We start from the raw sequence: 22,394 nt of genomic DNA on the forward strand, positions 1-22,394 counted from the left end.
AGCACAAAACACTTAGCAGGGCCAGAGGATTATATTTATTTGCAATAAAGGTCTCTGAGCAGGGCTAAAGCCTTCGCTTTAATTGCTCTCCAAATTGATTCAATTCTGGCTTTATCGGTCAGAGAGAGAGAGAGAGAGAGAGAGAGAGAGAGAGAGAGAGAGAGAGAGAGAGAGAGAGAGAGAGAGAGAGAGAGAGAGAGAGAGAGAGAGAGAGAGAGAGAGAGAGAGAGAGAGAGAGAGAGAGAGAGAGAGAGAGAGAGAGAGAGAGAGAGAGAGAGAGAGAGAGAGAGAGAGAGAGAGAGAGAGAGAGAGAGAGAGAGAGAGAGAGAGAGAGAGAGAGAGAGAGAGAGAGAGAGACAGAGAGACAGTCAGTCAGTCAGTTGTCCTTTGTGGGACTGAGAGGTGCATTAAATCAAACCGGTAGGTAGCTACATCAATATCCATCCTGACTTGCCAGAAAACTGTGCATTTGTTCCGTTGCTTCCACCACACAGTCTACCTTCGCTTTCTGAACAGGTTTGGCCAGCTGCCAGACATGATTTGAGTCCCAAATTACACTCTATTCCCCATGGAGTGTAGAAGTGTTGTACATTAAAGCCGGTGATGAACATTATGGGACATTAGGATAATCTGTTAATTAAACAAGCTTCACTTTGTTTTCCAGGCTCTTTAAGTGTTCGGCTGTGTTATCATGGGGCTGGTGTTCAGCTGTGTTATCATGGGGCTAGTGTTCAGCTGTGTTATCATGGGGTTCGTGTTCAGCTGTGTTATCATGGGGCTCGTGTTCAGCTGTGTTATCATGGGGCTAGTGTTCAGCTGTGTTATCATGGGGCTAGTGTTCAGCTGTGTTATCATGGGGTTCGTGTTCAGCTGTGTTATCATGGGGTTCGTGTTCGGCTGTGTTATCATGGGGCTCGTGTTCAGCTGTGTTATCATGGGGCTCGTGTTCAGCTGTGTTATCATGGGGTTCGTGTTCGGCTGTGTTATCATGGGGTTAGTGTTCAGCTGTGTTATCATGGGGCTCGTGTTCAGCTGTGTTATCATGGGGCTAGTGTTCAGCTGTGTTATCATGGGGCTAGTGTTCAGCTGTATTATCATGGGGCTAGTGGTCAGCTGTATTATCATGGGGCTAGTGTTCAGCTGTGTTATCACAGGGCTCGTGGTCAGCTGTGTTATCATGGGGCTAGTGTTCAGCTGTGTTATCATGGGGTTAGTGTTCAGCTGTGTTATCATGGGGTTCGTGTTCAGCTGTGTTATCATGGGGCTAGTGTTCAGCTGTGTTATCATGGGGCTAGTGTTCAGCTGTGTTATCATGGGGCTCGTGTTCAGCTGTGTTATCATGGGGTTCGTGTTCAGCTGTGTTATCATGGGGTTCGTGTTCAGCTGTGTTATCATGGGGTTCGTGTTCAGCTGTGTTATCACGGGGCTAGTGTTCACCTGTGTTATCACAGGGCTCGTGTTCACCTGTGTTATCACAGGGCTCGTGGTCAGCTGTGTTATCATGGGGCTAGTGTTCAGCTGTGTTATCATGGGGCTAGTGTTCAGCTGTGTTATCATGGGGCTAGTGTTCAGCTGTGTTATCATGGGGCTCGTGTTCAGCTGTGTTATCATGGGGCTAGTGTTCAGCTGTGTTATCATGGGGCTAGTGTTCAGCTGTGTTATCATGGGGCTAGTGTTCAGCTGTGTTATCATGGGGCTAGTGTTCAGCTGTGTTATCATGGGGCTAGTGTTCAGCTGTGTTATCATGGGGATAGTGTTCAGCTGTGTTATCATGGGGCTAGTGTTCAGCTGTGTTATCATGGGGCTAGTGTTCAGCTGTGTTATCATGGGACTAGTGTTCAGCTGTGTTATCATGGGGCTAGTGTTCAGCTGTGTTATCATGGGGCTAGTGGTCAGCTGTGTTATCATGGGACTAGTGTTCAGCTGTGTTATCATGGGACTAGTGTTCAGCTGTGTTATCATGGGGCTAGTGTTCAGCTGTGTTATCATGGGGCTAGTGTTCAGCTGTGTTGTCATGGGGCTAGTGTTCAGCTGTGTTGTCATGGGGCTAGTGTTCAGCTGTGTTATCATGGGGCTAGTGTTCAGCTGTGTTGTCATGGGGCTAGTGTTCAGCTGTGTTGTCATGGGGCTAGTGTTCAGCTGTGTTGTCATGGGGCTAGTGTTCAGCTGTGTTATCATGGGGCTACTGTTCAGCTGTGTTATCATGGGGCTAGTGGGTGTGGGGCTTGCCTATGCTGCTCTGTACCATCACTCATTCATATATCCTTAAGTACATATTCTTTATCCCCTTACACTGTGCATATCCTCTCTATCTCTGACCAACAGGGACTGTAGATGAGCATGTCTCTATCCTCTCTATCTCTGACCAACAGGGACTGTAGATGAGCATGTCTCTATAGTGTTCAGCTGTATTATCTCTGACCAACAGCATTATTATCATGTCTCTATCCTCTCTATCTCTGACCAACAGGGACTGTAGATGAGCATGTCTCTATACTCTCTATCTCTGACCAACAGGGACTGTAGATGAGCATGTCTCTATCCTCTCTATCTCTGACCAACAGGGACTGTAGATGAGCATGTCTCTATCCTCTCTATCTCTGACCAACAGGGACTGTAGATGAGTATGTCTCTATCCTCTCTATCTCTGGCCAACAGGGACTGTAGATGAGCATGTCTCTATCCTCTCTATCTCTGATGGGGACTGTAGATGAGCATGTCTCTATCCTCTATCTCTGACCAACAGGGACTGTAGATGAGTATGTCTCTATCCTCTCTATCTCTGGCCAACAGGGACTGTAGATGAGCATGTCTCTATCCTCTCTATCTCTGACCAACAGGGACTGTAGATGAGCATGTCTCTATCCTCTGTGTCTATCTCTGACCAACAGGGACTGTGGATGAGCATGTCTCTGTCCTCTGTCTATCTCTGACCAACAGGGACTGTAGATGAGCATGTTTCTATCCTCTCTATCTCTGACCACTGTTCAGGGACTGTAGATGAGTATGTCTCTATCCTCTCTATCTCTGGCCAACAGGGACTGTAGATGAGCATGTCTCTATCTCTGTATCTCTGACCAACAGGGACTGTAGATGAGCATGTCTCTATCCTGTCTATCTCTGACCAACAGGGACTGTGGATGAGCATGTCTCTGTCCTGTCTATCTCTGACCAACAGGGACTGTAGATGAGCATGTCTCTACCATCCTCTATCAGTCTATACCAACAGGGACTGTAGATGAGCATGTCTCTATCAGGGGACTGACCCTGAGGGACTACATCTGCATGTCTATCCTCTCTATCTCTGACCAACAGGGACTGTAGATGAGCATGTCTCTATCCTCTCTATCTCTGACCAACAGGGACTGTAGATGAGCATGTCTCTATCCTCTCTATCTCTGACCAACAGGGACTGTAGATGAGCATGTCTCTATCCTCTCTATCTCTGACCAACAGGGACTGTAGATGAGCATGTCTCTATCCTCTCTATCTCTGGCCAACAGGGACTGTAGATGAGCATGTCTCTATCCTCTCTATCTCTGGCCAACAGGGACTGTAGATGAGCATGTCTCTATCCTCTCTATCTCTGACCAACAGGGACTGTAGATGAGCATGTCTCTATCCTCTCTATCTCTGGCCAACAGGGACTGTAGATGAGCATGTCTGTAGGGGGGGGACCGTGTATCTGTATCTCTGGCCAACAGGGACTGTAGATGAGCATGTCTCTATCTCTGACCAACAGGGACTGTAGATGAGCATGTCTCTATCCTCTCTATCTCTGACCAACAGGGACTGTAGATGAGCATGTCTCTATCCTCTCTATCTCTGGCCAACAGGGACTGTAGATGAGTTTAGATGTTGCCTCCAGGGTTTGTTTTGTTCTACTCCAGCGCTCAACAATGTTAATCTAAGACTGACCTAGGTGTTAATAATCCCTATCTCTGACCACACAGGGACACAGATGAGCATGTCTCTATCCTCCGTCTATCTGGGGACTGACCAGGGACAGGGACAGTTTGGTGTGTATGGTGAGGGAGGGGACAGGACAGTCTGTGTGTATGGTGACTCTCTGTGTGTATGGTATCTGTGTGTATGGTGAGGGACTGACAGTCTGTGTGTATGGTGAGGGACAGGGGACAGGACAGTCTGTGTGTATGGTGAGGGACTGGGGGGACTGGGGACAGTCTGGGATGGTGAGGGACAGGGGATAGGACAGTCTGTGTGTATGGTGAGGGACTGGGGACAGGGGATAGGACAGTCTGTGTGTATGGTGAGGGACTGGGGACAGGGGACAGGGGATAGGACAGTCTGTGTGTATGGTGAGGGACTGGGGATAGGACAGTCTGTATGTATGGTGAGGGACAGGGGACAGGACCGTCTGTGTGTATGGTGAGGGACAGGGGACAGATGGGACCTGGCTACATAGGGTCAGAAGGATAGTAGATGGGACCTGGCTACATAGGGTCAGAAGGATAGTAGATGGGACCTGGCTACATAGGGTCAGAAGGATAGTAGATGGGACCTGGCTACATAGGGTCAGAATGATAGTAGATGGACCTGGGTCAGAAGGATAGTAGATGGGACCTGGCTACATAGGGTCAGAAGGATAGTAGATGGACCTGGCTACATAGGGTCAGAAGGATAGTAGATGGATAGTAGGAGTGGGACCTGGCTACATAGGGTCAGATAGGATAGTAGATGGGACCTGGCTACATAGGGTCAGATGGACCTGGATAGTAGGAGTAGATGGACCTGGCTACAGGGTCAGAGTCAGAAGGATAGTAGATGGGACCTAGGGTCAGAAGGATAGTAGATGGACCTGGGGTACATAGGGTCAGAAGGATAGTAGATGGACCTGGCTACAGATGGACCTGGCTACATAGGGTCAGAAGGATAGTAGATGGGACCTGGCTACATAGGGTCAGAGAGGATAGTAGATGGGACCTGGCTACATCTAGGGTCAGAAGGATAGTAGATGGACCTGGCTACATAGGGTCAGAAGGATAGTAGATGGACCTGGCTACATAGGGTCAGAAGGATAGTAGATGGGACCTGGACATAGGGTCAGAAGGATAGTAGATGGACCTGGCTACATAGGGTCAGAAGGATAGTAGATGGACCTGGCTACATAGGGTCAGAAGGATAGTAGATGGGACCTAGGGTCAGAAGGATAGTAGATGGGACCTGGCTACATAGGGTCAGAAGGATAGTAGATAGAGGGGGACCTGGGACTACATAGGGTCAGATGGAGGATAGTCAGAAGGAGTAGGGACCTGGCTACATAGGGTCAGAAGGATAGTAGATGGACCTGGCTACAGTAGGGTCAGAAGGATAGTAGATGGACCTGGCTACATAGGGTCAGAAGGATAGTAGATGGGACCTGGCAGAAGGATAGTAGATGGACATAGGGTCAGAAGGATAGTAGATAGGGACCTGGCTACATAGGGTAGTCAGAAGGATAGTAGATGGGACCTGGCTACAGAAGGATAGTAGATAGGGTCAGAAGGATAGTAGATGGACCTGGCTACATAGGGTCAGAAGGATAGTAGATGGGACCTGGCTACATAGGGTCAGAAGGATAGTAGATGGACCTGGCTACATAGGGTCAGAAGGATAGTAGATGGGACCTGGCTACATAGGGTCAGAAGGATAGTAGATGGGACCTGGCTACATAGGGTCAGAAGGATAGTAGATGGGAGGATAGTAGATGGGACCTGGCTACATAGGGTCAGAAGGATAGTAGATAGGGACCTGGGTCAGCTACATAGGGTCAGGATAGTAGATGGACCTGGCTACATACAGAAGGATAGTATGGGGTACATAGGGTCAGAAGGATAGTCAGAAGGATAGTAGATGGACCTGGCTACATAGGGTCAGAATGGGATAGTAGATGATGGACCTGGGTCAGATGGAGGATAGTAGATAGGGACCTGGCTACATAGGGTCAGAAGGATAGTAGATGGACCTGGCTACATAGGGTCAGAAGGATAGTAGATGGACCTGGCTACATAGGGTCAGAAGGATAGTAGATGGGACCTGGCTACAGAAGGATATAGGGTCAGAAGGATAGTAGATGGACCTGGCTACATAGGGTCAGAAGGATAGTAGATGGGACCTGGGTCAGAAGGATAGTAGATGGGACCTGGCTACATAGGGTCAGAAGGATAGTAGATGGGACCTGACTACATAGGGTCAGAAGGATAGTAGATGGGGACATAGGGTCAGAAGGATAGTAGATGGCTAGGGTCAGAAGGATAGTAGATGGAGGGTCAGAAGGATAGTAGATGGACCTGGTCTGGACAGTAGATGGGTCAGGGTCAAGGATAGTAGATGGACCTGGCTACATAGGGTCAGAAGGATAGTAGATGGGACCTGGCTACATGGAGGGTCAGAAGGATAGTAGATGGGACCTAGGGTCAGAACCTGGATAGATAGATGGGACCTGGCTACATAGGGTCAGAAGGATAGTAGATGGACCTGGCTACATAGGGTCAGATAGGATACATAGGGTAGATAGATGGACCTGGCTACATAGGGTCAGATGGAGGATAGTAGATAGGGACCTGGCTACATAGGGTCAGAAGGATAGTAGATGGACCTGGCTACATAGGGTCAGAAGGATAGTAGATATGGGACCTGGCTACATAGGGTCAGATGGAGGATAGTAGGATAGTAGGGACCTGGCTAGGGTCATAGGGTCAGAAGGATAGTAGATGGGGGGCTGGCTACATAGGGTCAGAAGGATAGTAGATGGGACCTGGCTACATAGGGTCAGAAGGATAGTAGATGGACCTGGACCAGAAGGATAGTAGATGGGTCAGAAGGATAGTAGAGTAGGGACCTGGCTACATAGGGTCAGAAGGATAGTAGATAGGGACCTGGGTCAGAAGGATAGTAGATGGGACATAGGGTCTGGCTACATAGGGTCAGAAGGATAGTAGATAGTAGGGACCATAGGGTCAGAAGGATAGTAGATGGGACCTGGCTACATAGGGTCAGAAGGATAGTAGATGGAGGATAGTAGATAGGGACCTGGCTACATAGGGTCAGAAGGATAGTAGATGGACCTGTCTACATAGGGTCAGAAGGATAGTAGATGGGACCTGGCTACATAGGGTCAGAAGGAAGGATACCTAGGGTAGGATATGGACCTGGCTACATAGGGTCAGAAGGATAGTAGATGGACCTAGGGTCAGAAGGATAGTAGATGGACCTGGCTACATAGGGTCAGAAGGATAGTAGATGGGACCTGGCTACATAGGGTCAGAAGGATAGTAGATGGACCTGGCTACATAGGGTCAGAAGGATAGTAGATGGGACCTGGCATAGGGTCAGAAGGATAGTAGATGGGAGGGGCTACATAGGGTGGATAGTAGATGGACTGGCTACATAGGGTCAGAAGGATAGTAGATGGGACCTAGGGTCAGAAGGATAGTAGATGGGACCATGGGTCAGAAGGATAGTAGATGGACCTGGCTACATAGGGTCAGAAGGATAGTAGATGGACCTGGCTACATAGGGTCAGAAGGATAGTAGATGGACCTGGCTACATAGGGTCAGAAGGATAGTAGATGGACCTGGCTACATAGGGTCAGAAGGATAGGGTAGATAGATGGACCTGGCTACATAGGGTCAGAAGGATACCTGGCTACATAGGGTAGAGTAGATGGACCTGGAGGGTCTGGCTACATAGGGTCAGAAGGAGTAGATGGACCTGGCCATAGGGTAGGATAGGACCTGGCTACATAGGGTCAGAAGGATAGTAGATGGACCTGGCTACATAGGGTCAGAAGGATAGTAGATGGACCTGGCTACATAGGGTCAGATGGAGGATAGGGTCAGAAGGATAGTAGATGGACCTGGCTACATAGGGTCAGATAGATGGACCTGGCTACATAGGGTCAGAAGGATAGTAGATAGTGGACCTGGCTACATAGGGTCAGAAGGATAGTAGATGGACCTGGCTACATAGGGTCAGAAGGATAGTAGATGGAGTAGAAGGATAGTAGATGGACCTGGCTACATAGGGTCAGAAGGATAGTAGATGGACCTGGCTACATAGGGTCAGAAGGATAGTAGATGGACATAGGGTCTGGACCTGGCTACATAGGGTCAGAAGGATAGTAGATGGGACCTGGGTCAGAAGGATAGTAGATGGGGGACCTGGCTACATAGGGTCAGAAGGATAGTAGATGGACCTGGCTACATAGGGTCAGAAGGATAGGGTAGATAGGGACCTGGCTACATAGGGTCAGAAGGATAGTAGATGGGACCTGGGTCAGAAGGATAGTAGATGGACCTGGCTACATAGGGTCAGAAGGATAGTAGATGGGACCTGGCTACATAGGGTCAGAAGGATAGTAGATGGGACCTGGCTACATAGGGTCAGAAGGATAGTAGATGGACCTGGCTACATAGGGTCAGAAGGATAATAGATGGACCTGGCTACATAGGGTCAGAAGGATAGTAGATGGACCTGGCTACATAGGGTCAGAAGGATAGTAGATGGACCTGGCTACATAGGGTCAGAAGGATAGTAGATGGGACCTGGCTACATAGGGTCAGAAGGATAGTAGATGGACCTGGCTACATAGGGTCAGAAGGATAGTAGATGGATAGTAGATGGGACCTGGCTACATGGGTCAGAAGGATAGTAGATGGACCTGGCTACATAGGGTCAGAAGGATAGTAGATGGACCTGGGTCAGGAGAAGGATAGTAGATGGACCTGGCTACATAGGGTCAGAAGGATGGTAGATGGACCTGGCTACATAAGGTCAGAAGGATAGTAGATGGACCTGGCTACATAGGGTCAGAAGGATAGTAGATGGACCTGGCTACATAGGGTCAGAAGGATAGTAGATGGGACCTGGCTACATAGGGTCAGAAGGATAGTAGATGGACCTGGCTACATAGGGTCAGAAGGATAGTAGATGGACCTGGGTCAGAAGGATAGTAGATGGGACCTGGCTACATAGGGTCAGAAGGATAGTAGATGGGACCTGGCTACATAGGGTCAGAAGGATAGTAGATGGGACCTGGCTACATAGGGTCAGAAGGATAGTAGATGGGACCTGGCTACATAGGGTCAGAAGGATAGTAGATGGACCTGGGTCAGAAGGATAGTAGATGGGACCTGGCTACATAGGGTCAGAAGGATAGTAGATGGACCTGGCTACATAGGGTCAGAAGGATAGTAGATGGACCTGGCTACATAGGGTCAGAAGGATAGTAGATGGACCTGGCTACATAGGGTCAGAAGGATAGTAGATGGGACCTGGCTACATAGGGTCAGAAGGATAGTAGATGGACCTGGCTACATAGGGTCAGAAGGATAGTAGATGGGACCTGGCTACATAGGGTCAGAAGGATAGTAGATGGACCTGGCTACATAGGGTCAGAAGGATAGTAGATGGAGAGGGTCAGGATAGTAGATGGACCTGGGCTACATAGGGTCAGAAGGATAGTAGATGGACCTGGCTACATAGGGTCAGAAGGATAGTAGATGGACCTGGGTCAGAAGGATAGTAGATGGGAGGATAGTAGATGGGACCTGGCTGGACATAGGGTCAGAAGGATAGTAGATGGACCTGGCTACATAGGGTCAGAAGGATAGTAGATGGGACCTGGCTACATAGGGTCAGAGAGGATAGTAGATGATGGACCTGGCTACATAGGGTCAGAAGGATAGTAGATGGACCTGGCTACATAGGGTCAGAAGGATAGTAGATGGGACCTGGCTAGGGTCAGAAGGATAGTAGATGGATACAGGGTCAGATGGACCTGGATAGGGTAAGGATAGATGGACCTGGCTACATAGGGTCAGAAGGATAGTAGATGGACCTGGGTCAGAAGGATAGTAGATGGACCTGGCTACATAGGGTCAGATGGAGGATAGTAGATAGGGACCTGGCTACATAGGGTCAGAAGGATAGTAGATGGACCTGGCTACATGGAGGGTCAGAAGGATAGTAGATGGACCTGGCTACATAGGGTCAGAAGGATAGTAGATGGGACCTGGCTACATAGGGTCAGAAGGATAGTAGATGGGACCTGGCTACATAGGGTCAGAATGATAGTAGATGGGACCTGGCTACATAGGGTCAGAAGGATAGTAGATGGGCTACATAGGGTCAGAGGATAGTAGATGGACCTGGACCTGGCTACATAGGGTCAGAAGGATAGTAGATGGACCTGGCTACATAGGGTCAGAAGGATAGTAGATGGGACCTGGCTACATAGGGTCAGAAGGATAGTAGATGGACCTGGCTACATAGGGTCAGAAGGATAGTAGATGGACCTGGCTACATAGGGTAGATGGACCTGGCTACATAGGGCCAGAAGGATAGTAGATGGGACCTGGCTACATAGGGTCAGAAGGATAGTAGATGGACCTGGCTACATAGGGTCAGAAGGATAGTAGATGGGACCTGGCTACATAGGGTCAGAAGGATAGTAGATGGACCTGGCTACATAGGGTCAGATGGATAGTAGATGGACCTGGCTACATAGGGTCAGAAGGATAGTGCACCTGCAAACAGCAAAATAACATTCAGATAAATTCATGAAAATAAAATGTAACTTAATTAAAACATAATATAATGTTTTAATGCATCATTATCAGGTAAGGTTCACTTACCTACAAATGTGCAGAACAGCAGCACTGCAAACAGAAACATCATCTTGTAAACTGGAAGGTCAAATGAAAACAATGATGTGAGATCCATAAAAGTAGTGACCATGTTACCCAAATGACCATGTTACCCAAGTTACCCAAATGACCATGTTACCCAAATGACCATGTTACCCAAATGACCATGTTACCCAAATGACCATGTTACCGAAATGACCATGTTACCCAAATGACCATGTTACCCAAATGACCATTTTACCCAAATGACCATGTTACCCAAATGACCATGTTACCCAAATGACCATGTTACCCAAATGACCATGTTACCCAAATGACCATGTTACCCAAATGACCATGTTACCCAAATGACCATGTTACCCAAATGACCATTTTACCCAAATGACCATGTTACCCAAATGACCATGTTACCCAAATGACCATGTTACCCAAATGACCATGTTACCCAAATGACCATGTTACCCAAATGACCATGTTACCCAAATGACCATGTTACCCAAATGACCATGTTACCCAAATGACCATGTTACCCAAATGACCATGTTACCCAAAATGACCATGTTACCTAAATGACCATGTTACCCAAAATGACCATGTTACCTAAATGACCATGTTACCCAAATGACCATGTTACCCAAATGACCATGTTACCCAAAATGACCATGTTACCCAAATGACCATGTTACCCAAATGACCATGTTACCCCAAATGACCATGTTACCCCAAATGACCATGTTACCCAAATGACCATGTTACCCAAATGACCATGTTACCCAAATGACCATGTTGCCAATCATGTCAGAGGTCAATAAAAACATCAAAACGTGTTGTTTATGCTTTCCATACCAAGTGTTGTCATCGATTCCTTGTGGAGACGCCACGCTGCTTTTTTAACATGGGATGACATCAGCTTTCCACCAAAGTGTTTGTGTCCTGGGTTGCGTACGCTCAGACCAGAGTGCTCTGAAACAGTGATGTTCTATTGAAATGGATACTTGTATAGTGTAGTCTTTTGTTTTACTCTGTGATGTTTTTTTTTTTAAAGAAGCTGACAGAAGCGCGCTATATGGCAGACCAATCCGAACTCATCTCTCGGCATGTCCAGCCCACTCATAATCTCAGCCAATCATGGGTCGTCGGAAGGATGCTGTCTTTTTCTGTGGCTAAACCAACTAGGCTCGTAATTTTAACCTTTTTATTCATATTTACAGATGACATACAAGTTTGTTATTATGGCAGATGCACCAATTTGTAAGTCGCTCTGGATAAGAGCGTCTGCTAAATGACTTAAATGTAAATGTAATGGCACATGCGCGTGACCAGCCCTTGGCTCTCTGCCAGACACCTGGCTCATTCAGCTCCACAACACAGTAGAAGCCTCATTCAAGTTTCTAAAGACAGTTGACATCAAATCAAATTTATTTATATAGCCCTTTGTACATCAGCTGATATCTCAAAGTGCTGTACAGAAACCCAGCCTAAAACGCCAAACAGCAAACAATGCAGGTGTAAAAGCACGGTGGCTAGGAAAAACTCCCTAGAAAGGCCAAAACCTAGGAAGAAACCTAGAGAGGAACCGGGCTATGTGGGGTGGCCAGTCCTCTTCTGGCTGTGCCGGGTGGAGATTATAACAGAACATGACCAAGATGTTCAAATGTTCATAAATCACCAGCATGGTCGAATAATAATAAGGCAGAACAGTTGAAACTGGAGCAGCAGCATGGCCAGGTGGACTGGGGACAGCAAGGAGTCATCATGTCAGGTAGTCCTGGGACATGGTCCTAGGGCCCAGGCCAGTTGAAACTGGAGCAGCAGCATGGCCAGGTGGACTGGGGACAGCAAGGAGTCATCATGTCAGGTAGTCCTGGGGCATGGTCCTAGGGCTCAGGTCCTCCGAGAGAGAGAAAGAAAGAGAGAAGGAGAGAATTAGAGAACGCACACTTAGATTCACACAGGACACCGAATAGGACAGGAGAAGTACTCCAGATATAACAAACTGACCCTAGCCCCCCGACACATAAACTACTGCAGCATAAATACTGGAGGCTGAGACATCTAGTGGACGCCCTAGGAAGTGCATTCTTCATCCATATCCCACTGTGAATTCAATAGGGGCTGGGTTGAAACCTCAGATTTCTCACTTCCTGTTTGGATTTCTTCTCACGTTTTCACCTGCCATATGAGTTCTGTTATACTCACAGACATCATTCAAACAGTTTTAGAAACTTCAAAGTGTTTTCTATCCCATACTAATACTATGCATATATTAGCAACTGGGACTGAGGAGCAGGCTGTTTACTCTGGGCACCTTTCACCCACGCTACTCAATACTGCCCCTGCAGCCATAAGAAGTTTTAAGAGCCAGGTCAGGAGGAGGTTAGGAGCTGCAGCTCAGTTTCCACCTCATTTTGTGGGCAGTGAGCACATAGCCTGTCTTCTCTTCAGAACCAGGTCTGCCTATGGTGGCCTTTCTCAATAGCAAGGCTATGCTCACTGAGCCTTGAGCCTGTACATAGTCAAAGCTTTGCTTCATTTTTGGTCAGTCACAGTGGTCAGGTATTCTGCCACGGTGTCCTCTTTGTTCAGGGCCAAATAGCATTCTAGTTCACTCTGTTTTTTTGCTAATTACGTGACACATTGGAAATAATTATTTGTTTTCTCATGATTTGGTTGGGTCTAATTGTGCTGTTGTCCTGGGGTTATGTGGGGTTTGTTTGTGTTTGTGAACAGAGCCCCAGGACCAGCTTGCTTAGGAGACTCTTCTCCAGGTTCATCTCTCTGTAGGTGATGGCTTTGTTATGGAAGATTTGGGAATCACTTCCTCTCTCTACCCCCCCAAAGCAGACACAACACATCCAATTATATATGAACAAATTTCGAAAGGCAAGTGTAATTTTGAATTAGATTGTCACGGATCCCCCCGGTACTACTGCTCATCCCGTGCACCAGTACCGGAGATCTACGTCACCGGCCTCTAGACGTCACTGAACTGTCTCATTACCTGGTTCCCCTGATTAGTAATTGTGTATATGTGGCCTCTGTTCAGCGCTCTGTTCAGCGCCTGTGCATTGTTATTCCGGCTGCCGTGCTGCCTGTAATGTGCACTTGTTATTGCGGGTCTTTTAATGTGTAGTTAATGGTTATTGGTATCTGGAATGAGACCTGTTTCTAACCTACCTAAACACCTCACCCCCATCTTTCAGCTGTCTCCCAGGGGGATATCAACTCTGTCTCCTAAAGACGGCTCTACTTTCTCTCCCGCTGCGTGACGCGTCATACGTCTTCTAGAACTCAAGGTTCTACTACTCAACCACGTGGATTAGTATATTATCAGGTCTTCTAAGAGAGAATGTGTTCTCAAGGACTTACCTAGCTAAATAGAGGTTTTGTCATATCATAGTTGTCCCACAGTGTGTCTTTCTCCCTCTGTCTCTTTCAACAGAATACTGTCACTGTGGACAGTTCTGTGAGTCGTTTTTGAAATTAGCTTATAGTGTATATCTAAAACTGTATATGTTCTCCTCTGCGTGTACAGATCTGGATGAATGGATTCGCTACATGATCATGTTACATACATGTTACATGTACCTAAATGACCATGTTACTGACATGTACCTAAATGACCATGTTACCGACATGTACCTAAATGACCATGTTACCGTCATGTATCTAAATGACCATGTTACCTACATGTACCTACATGACCATGTTACCTACATGTACCTAAATGACCATGTCACCTAAATGACCATGTTACCGACATGTACCTAAATGACCGTGTTACCTAAATGACCATGTTACCTACATGACCATGTTACATACATGACCATGTTACATACATGACCATGTTACCTACATGTACCTAAATGACCATGTTACCGACATGTTACCTAAATGACCATGTTACCTAAATGACCATGTTACATACATGTACCTAAAACAGTGTATTCCTCCTCTGTGTCTCCAGATCACACTGAGAAGTGCTCCACTATGCCCGACTCACCTGCGGATGTGAAAACACAATCCAGGTTAACTCCAACCACCATGCCTCCTCCTCCTCCAACCACCCAGGGAGCCCCTCGAACCAGCTCCTTCACACCTACTACATGTAAGTACTGACACACACACACACACACACACAGAGTTAGTGTATCCTGCTATTGCTATGAGACAGTTCCAACCATATAAATCCTATTGGTCACATGATAAAACAGGTTCGGACTTTACTGTTAACCTCTAGTGTCGAGCAATCCCATATCCGGGAGCGTAATCATAGCCTCAAGCTCATTACCATAACGCAACGTTAACTATTCATGAAAATCGCAAATTAAATGAAATAAATATATTGAAACACAAGCTTAGCCTTTTGTTAACAACACTGTCATCTCAGATTTTCAAAATATGCTTTTCAACCAAAGCTACACAAGCATTTGTGTAAGAGTATTGATAGCCTAGCATATCTATTCGATGATAAATCATTTGTGGCAGTCTGTTTCTCATCAGTAGCAAACATTCAAAAAAATACTGCAGCTGGAGATTACGCAAAAATGACGGAGGACTCTCAGTTACCACCTGGTAAAAGTCTCTTAGGGTCAATATTCCAATGATATGCCTACAAATTCACAATGCTGCAGACACCTTGGGAAAAACTCTGTTTTGTTCATCATGTTTGGCAAAAAAAAAAACCCTTCAGAGTGCAGTATAGCAGTCACTCATCCCCTTTTTCACCAGAATCCCTACTCCAGGTATACTATACTACACTCTGAATGGTGAGTTATACTATACTACACTGTGAAGGGTTAGAGTGTATACTATACTACACTGTGAAGGGTTAGAGGATAAATACATTTGAAGGGCAGTCTACTATACTACACACTGAAGGGTTAGAGTTATACTATACTACATTCTGAAGGGTTAGAGTTATACTATACTACACTCTGAAGGGTTAGAGTTATACTATACTACACTCTGAAGGGTTAGAGTTATACTATACTACACTCTGAAGGGTTAGAGGTATACTATACTACACTCTGAAGGGTTAGAGTTATACTATACTACATTCTGAAGGGTTAGAGTTATACTATACTACATTCTGAAGGGTTAGAGTTATACTATACTACATTCTGAAGGGTTAGAGGTATACTATACTACATTCTGAAGGGTTAGAGTTATACTTTTACACTGAAGGGTTAGAGCTAACTATACTACACTGAAGGGTTAGAGTTATACTTACTACACTGAAGGGTTAGAGTTATACTATACTACACTGAAGGGTTAGAGTTATACATATACTACACTCTGAAGGGTTAGAGTTATACTATACTACACTCTGAAGGGTTAGAGTTATACTATACTACACTCTGAAGGGTTAGAGTTATACTATACTACACTGAAGGGTTAGAGTTATACTATACTACACTGAAGGGTTAGAGGTATACTATACTACACTCTGAAGGGTTAGAGGTATACTATACTACACTGAAGGGTTAGAGGTATACTATACTACACTGAAGGGTTAGAGTTATACTATACTACACTCTGAAGGGTTAGAGTTATACTATACTACACTCTGAAGGGTTAGAGTTATACTATACTACATTCTGAAGGGTTAGAGTTATACTATACTACACTCTGAAGGGTTAGAGGTATACTATACTACACTCTGAAGGGTTAGAGTTATACTATACTACATTCTGAAGGGTTAGAGTTATACTATACTACATTCTGAAGGGTTAGAGGTATACTATACTACACTCTGAAGGGTTAGAGGTATACTATACTACACTGAAGGGTTCAGAGGTAGTACTATACTACACTGAAGGGTTCAGAGTTATACTATACTACACTCTGAAGGGTTAGAGTTATACTATACTACACTCTGAAGGGTTAGAGTTATACTATACTACACTCTGAAGGGTTAGAGTTATACTATACTACATCTGAAGGGTTAGAGGTATACTATACTACACTCTGAAGGGTTAGAGTTATACCTTTATTTAACTGAAGGTTAGGCTAGTTGATACTACACTGAAGGGTTATTTATACCAGGTACACTGAAGGGTTGAGTTATACTATATTTAACCTGAAGGAAGGGTTGAGAACAGGTATATTAAACTACACAGTGAAGGGTTAGAGTTATAGAACACACTGAAGGGTTAGAGTTATACTAGGTACACTGAAGGGTTAGAGAATACCTTTATTTAACCAGGTTAGGTTAGTTGATAACACCTTTATTTACCAGGTAGGCCTGAAGTTGAGAATACCTTTACTACACTCTGAAGGGTTGAGTTATACTATATTTACACTCTGAAGGGTTAGAGTTATACTTTACTAACTCTGAAGGGTGAGAGTTATACCTATACTACACCTGAAGGGTTAGAGTTATACTATACTACACTCTGAAGGGTGAGAGTTATACTATACTACACTCTGAAGGGTTAGAGTTATACTATACTACACTCTGAAGGGTTAGAGGTATACTATACTACACTGAAGGGTTAGAGTTATACTATACTACCCTCTGAAGGGTTAGTTATACTATACTACCCTCTGAAGGGTTAGAGGTATATTATACTACATCTGAAGGGTTAGAGGTATACTATACTACACTCTGAAGGGTTAGAGTTATACTATAGTTACACTCTGAAGGGTTAGAGTTATACTATACTACACTCTGAAGGGAAAAGAGTTATACTATACTACACTCTGCAAAAGGGTTAGAGTTATACTATACTACACTATGAAGGGTTAGCAGTTATACTTACTACCCTCTGAAGGGTTAGAGTTATACTATACTAACTCTGAAGGTTAGAGTTATACTATACTACACTCTGAAGGGAGAGTTATAATACTACACTCTGAAGGGTTAGAGTTATAAACTACACTCTGAAGGGTTAAAGGTATACTATACTACACTCTGAAGGGTTAGAGTTATACTATACTACACTGAAGGGTTAGAGTTATACTATACTACATTCTGAAGGGTTAGCAGTTATACTATACTACATTCTGAAGGGTTAGAGTTATACTATACTACACTGAAGGGTTAGAGTTATACTATACTACACTGAAGGGTTGGCTTATACTATACTACACTGAAGGGTTAGAGTTATACTGTACTACACTGAAGGGTTTGAGTTATACTATACTACACTGAAGGGTTAGAGTTATACTATACTACCCTCTGAAGGGTTAGATTATACTATACTACACTGAAGGGTTAGAGGTATACTATACTACACTCTGAAGGGTTAGAGTTATACTATACTACACTCTGAAGGGTTAGAGTTATACTATACTACACTGAAGGGTTAGAGTTATACTATACTACACTGAAGGGTTAGAGGTATACTATACTACACTCTGAAGGGTTAGAGGTATACTATACTACACTGAAGGGTTAGAGGTATACTATACTACATTCTGAAGGGTTAGAGTTATACTATACTACATTCTGAAGGGTTAGAGGTATACTATACTACACTCTGAAGGGTTAGAGTTATACTATACTACATTCTGAAGGGTTAGAGTTATACTATACTACATTCTGAAGGGTTAGAGGTATACTATACTACATTCTGAAGGGTTAGAGTTATACTATACTACATTCTGAAGGGTTAGAGGTATACTATACTACACTCTGAAGGGTTAGAGGTATACTATACTACATTCTGAAGGGTTAGAGTTATACTATACTACACTGAAGGGTTAGAGTTATACTATACTACACTCTGAAGGGTTATACTATACTACACTCTAAAGGGTTAGAGTTATACTATACTACACTCTGAAGGGTTAGAGTTATACTATACTACACTCTGAAGGGTTAGAGGTATACTATACTACACTCTGAAGGGTTAGAGTTATACTATACTACACTGAAGGGTTAGAGTTATACTATACTACACTGAAGGGTTAGAGTTATACTATACTACACTGAAGGGTTAGAGTTATACTATACTACACTGAAGGGTTAGAGTTATACTATACTACACTGAAGGGTTAGAGTTATACTATACTACACTGAAGGGTTAGAGTTATACTATACTACACTGAAGGGTTAGAGTTATACTATACTACACTCTGAAGGGTTAGAGGTATACTATACTACATTCTGAAGGGTTAGAGTTATACTATACTACATTCTGAAGGGTTAGAGTTATACTATACTACACTCTGAAGGGTTAGAGTTATACTATACTACACTCTGAAGGGTTAGAGTTATACTATACTACATTCTGAAGGGTTAGAGGTATACTATACTACATTCTGAAGGGTTAGAGTTATACTATACTACACTCTGAAGGGTTAGAGTTATACTATACTACACTCTGAAGGGTTAGAGTTATACTATACTACATTCTGAAGGGTTAGAGTTATACTATACTACATTCTGAAGGGTTAGAGTTATACTATACTACACTCTGAAGGGTTAGAGGTTTTGGCTTTGTGTTAATTGTTTCCAGATGCAGGTTAATTGCCTTGTTTCTCCCAGTATTGAAAGTGGTTGTGTGTATGTGTGTGTGTCTGAAGTGTGTGTGTGTATACTGTGTGTGCGCATTCTGAAGGGTTGAGCAGACTGTCCAATATCATTAGTCAATGCACTCTGCTGTCTTACATATCTCTGTATGTTACACACTTAACATGTTCCTTGAATTGAACAATACATAATTTAATGCACAAATAGCCAACATCTATTGCACTGCTTAATAGAGTTGTAAACCATTCTGAATAAGTGGTTCTGAATTTCAGGAATAAACCAACTGTTTTCTATTCTGCTTTTGTGTTTAATCCTGGTGTTATTTATTATATTGTTGTGTTTAATCCTGGTGTTATTTATTATATTGTTGTGTTTAATCCTGGTGTTATTTATTATATTGTTGTGTTTAATCCTGGTGTTATTTATTATATTGTTGTGTTTAATCCTGGTGTTATTTATTATATTGCTGTGTTTAATCCTGGTGTTATTTATTATATTGCTGTGTTTAATCCTGGTGTTATTTATTATATTGCTGTGTTTAACTGGTGTTATTTATTATATTGTTGTGTTTAATCCTGGTGTTATTTATTATATTGCTGTGTTTAATCCTGGTGTTATTTATTATATTGTTGTGTTTAATCCTGGAGTTATTTATTATATTGCTGTTTAATCCTGGTGTTATTTATTATATTGCTGTGTTTAATCCTGGTGTTATTTATTATATTGATGTGTTTAATCCTGGTGTTATTTATTATATTCTGTGTTTAATCCTGGTGTTATTTATTATATTGCTGTGTTTAATCCTGGTGTTATTTATTATATTGTTGTGTTTAATCCTGGTGTTATTTATTATATTGCTGTGTTTAATCCTGGTGTTATTTATTATATTGCTGTGTTTAATCCTGGTGTTATTTATTATATTGTTGTGTTTAATCCTGGTGTTATTTATTATATTGCTGTGTTTAATCCTGGTGTTATTTATTATATTGTTGTGTTTAATCCTGGTGTTATTTATTATATTGCTGTGTTTAATCCTGGTGTTATTTATTATATTGCTGTGTTTAACTGTCATTTATTATATTGCTGTGTTTAATCTGCTGTTATTTATTATATTCTGTGTTTAACTGGTGTTATTTATTATATTGTTGTGTTTAATCCTGGTGTTATTAATTTATTGCTGTGTTTAATAGCCTGGTGTTATTTATTATATTGCTGTGTTTAATCCTGGTGTTATTTATTATATTGCTGTGTTTAATCCATGTTATTTATTATATTGCTGTGTTTAATCCTGGTGTCATTTATTATATTGCTGTGTTTAATCCTGGTGTTATTTATTATATTGCTGTGTTTAATCCTGGTGTTATTTATTATATTGTTGTGTTTAATCCTGGTGTTATTTATTATATTGTTGTGTTTAATCCTGGTGTTATTTATTATATTGTTGTGTTTAATCCTGGTGTTATTTATTATATTGTTGTGTTTAATCCTGGTGTTATTTATTATATTGTTGTGTTTAATCCTGGTGTTATTTATTATATTGTTGTGTTTAATCCTGGTGTTATTTATTATATTGCTGTGTTTAATCCTGGTGTTATTTATTATATTGCTGTGTTTAATCCTGGTGTTATTTATTATATTGCTGTGTTTAATCCTGGTGTTATTTATTATATTGCTGTGTTTAATCCTGGTGTTATTTATTATATTGTTGTGTTTAATCCTGGTGTTATTTATTATATTGCTGTGTTTAATCCTGGTGTTATGTATTATATTGTCGTATTTAATCCTTGTGTGTTTTTCTCAATCTTCTTTGTGTTTACAGTAACCAACGGCAACAACAGCCACTCCCCCACAGCGTTAAATGGAGCTCCCTCGCCACCCAACGGCTTCAGCAACGGGCCTAGCTCCTCCTCATCTTCCTCGCTGGCGAATCAGCTGCTCCCTCTTGGGTGCGGCGCCCGGCAGCTCAGCAAGCTGAAACGCTTCCTCACAACTCTACAGCAGTTCGGCAACGACATCTCACCCGAGATCGGAGAACGCGTCCGCATGCTGGTGCTGGGGCTGGTGGTGAGTCTTTAAACCAGGGAGATGTCCTCCTGGAAGTTTTTACTCCAACCCTGTTCCTGGAGAGAAACCCTCCTGTAGGTTATAACTCCAACCCTCATCCTGGAGAGAGACCCTCCTGTAGGTTATAACGCCAACCATGTTCCTGGAGAGAAACCCTCCTGTAGGTTATAACTCCAACCATGTTCCTGGAGAGATACCCTCCTGTAGGTTATAACTCCAACCATGTTCCTGGAGAGAAACCCTCCTGTAGGTTATAACTCCAACCCTGTTCCTGGAGAGAAACCCTCCTGTAGGTTATAACTCCAACCCTGTTCCTGGAGAGAAACCCTCCTGTAGGTTATAACTCCAACCATGTTCCCTGAGAGATACCCTCCTGTAGGTTATAACTCCAACCCTGATCCTGGAGAGAAACCCTCCTGTAGGTTATAACTCCAACCATGTTCCCTGAGAGATACACTCCTGTAGGTTTTAACTCCAACCCTGTTCCTGGAGAGATACCCTCCTGTAGGTTATAACTCCAACCCTGATCCTGGAGAGAAACCCTCCTGTAGGTTATAACTCCAACCATGTTCCCTGAGAGATACCCTCCTGTAGGTTTGAACTCCAACCCTGTTCCTGGAGAGATACCCTCCTGTAGGTTTTAACTCCAACCCTGTTCCTGGAGAGATACCCTCCTGTAGGTTATAACTCCAACCATGTTCCTGGAGAGAAACCCTCCTGTAGGTTATAACTCCAACCCTGTTCCTGGAGAGATACCCTCCTGTAGGTTATAACTCCAACCATGTTCCTGGAGAGATACCCTCCTGTAGGTTATAACTCCAACCCTGTTCCTGGAGAGATACCCTCCTGTAGGTTATAACTCCAACCCTGTTCCTGGAGAGATACCCTCCTGTAGGTTATAACTCCAACCATGTTCCTGGAGAGAAACCCTCCTGTAGGTTATAACTCCAACCATGTTCCCTGAGAGATACCCTCCTGTAGGTTATAACTCCAACCATGTTCCTGGAGAGAAACCCTCCTGTAGGTTATAACTCCAACCATGTTCCTGGAGAGAAACCCTCCTGTAGGTTATAACTCCAACCATGTTCCCTGAGAGATACCCTCCTGTAGGTTATAACTCCAACCATGTTCCTGGAGAGAAACCCTCCTGTAGGTTATAACTCCAACCATGTTCCTGGAGAGAAACCCTCCTGTAGGTTAT

At 43.7% G+C, this 22,394-nt stretch overlaps 1 protein-coding gene across 4 annotated transcripts in view; it reads left to right on the forward strand.

Moving 5' to 3' along the window:
• The first annotated feature begins 14,619 nt into the window (after positions 1–14,619).
• LOC127910045 (protein CBFA2T1-like) overlaps positions 14,620–22,394 on the forward strand; it is a 132,844-nt gene continuing 125,069 nt past the window's right edge. For 3 of the 4 annotated variants that reach the window (XM_052472929.1, XM_052472930.1, XM_052472931.1), the window contains exons 1-2: positions 14,622–14,758; positions 20,949–21,193. In XM_052472929.1, coding sequence (XP_052328889.1) covers positions 14,641–14,758; positions 20,949–21,193 — 363 coding nt within the window. In that variant the 5' untranslated portion in view covers positions 14,622–14,640. Of the gene's footprint in view, positions 14,759–20,948; positions 21,194–22,394 lie in introns of all 4 variants that reach the window. The other variant, XM_052472932.1, reaches the window with a different exon arrangement.

This window comes from Oncorhynchus keta, chromosome 20 (genome assembly GCF_023373465.1).
Source record: "Oncorhynchus keta strain PuntledgeMale-10-30-2019 chromosome 20, Oket_V2, whole genome shotgun sequence".
NCBI lineage: Eukaryota > Metazoa > Chordata > Actinopteri > Salmoniformes > Salmonidae > Oncorhynchus > Oncorhynchus keta.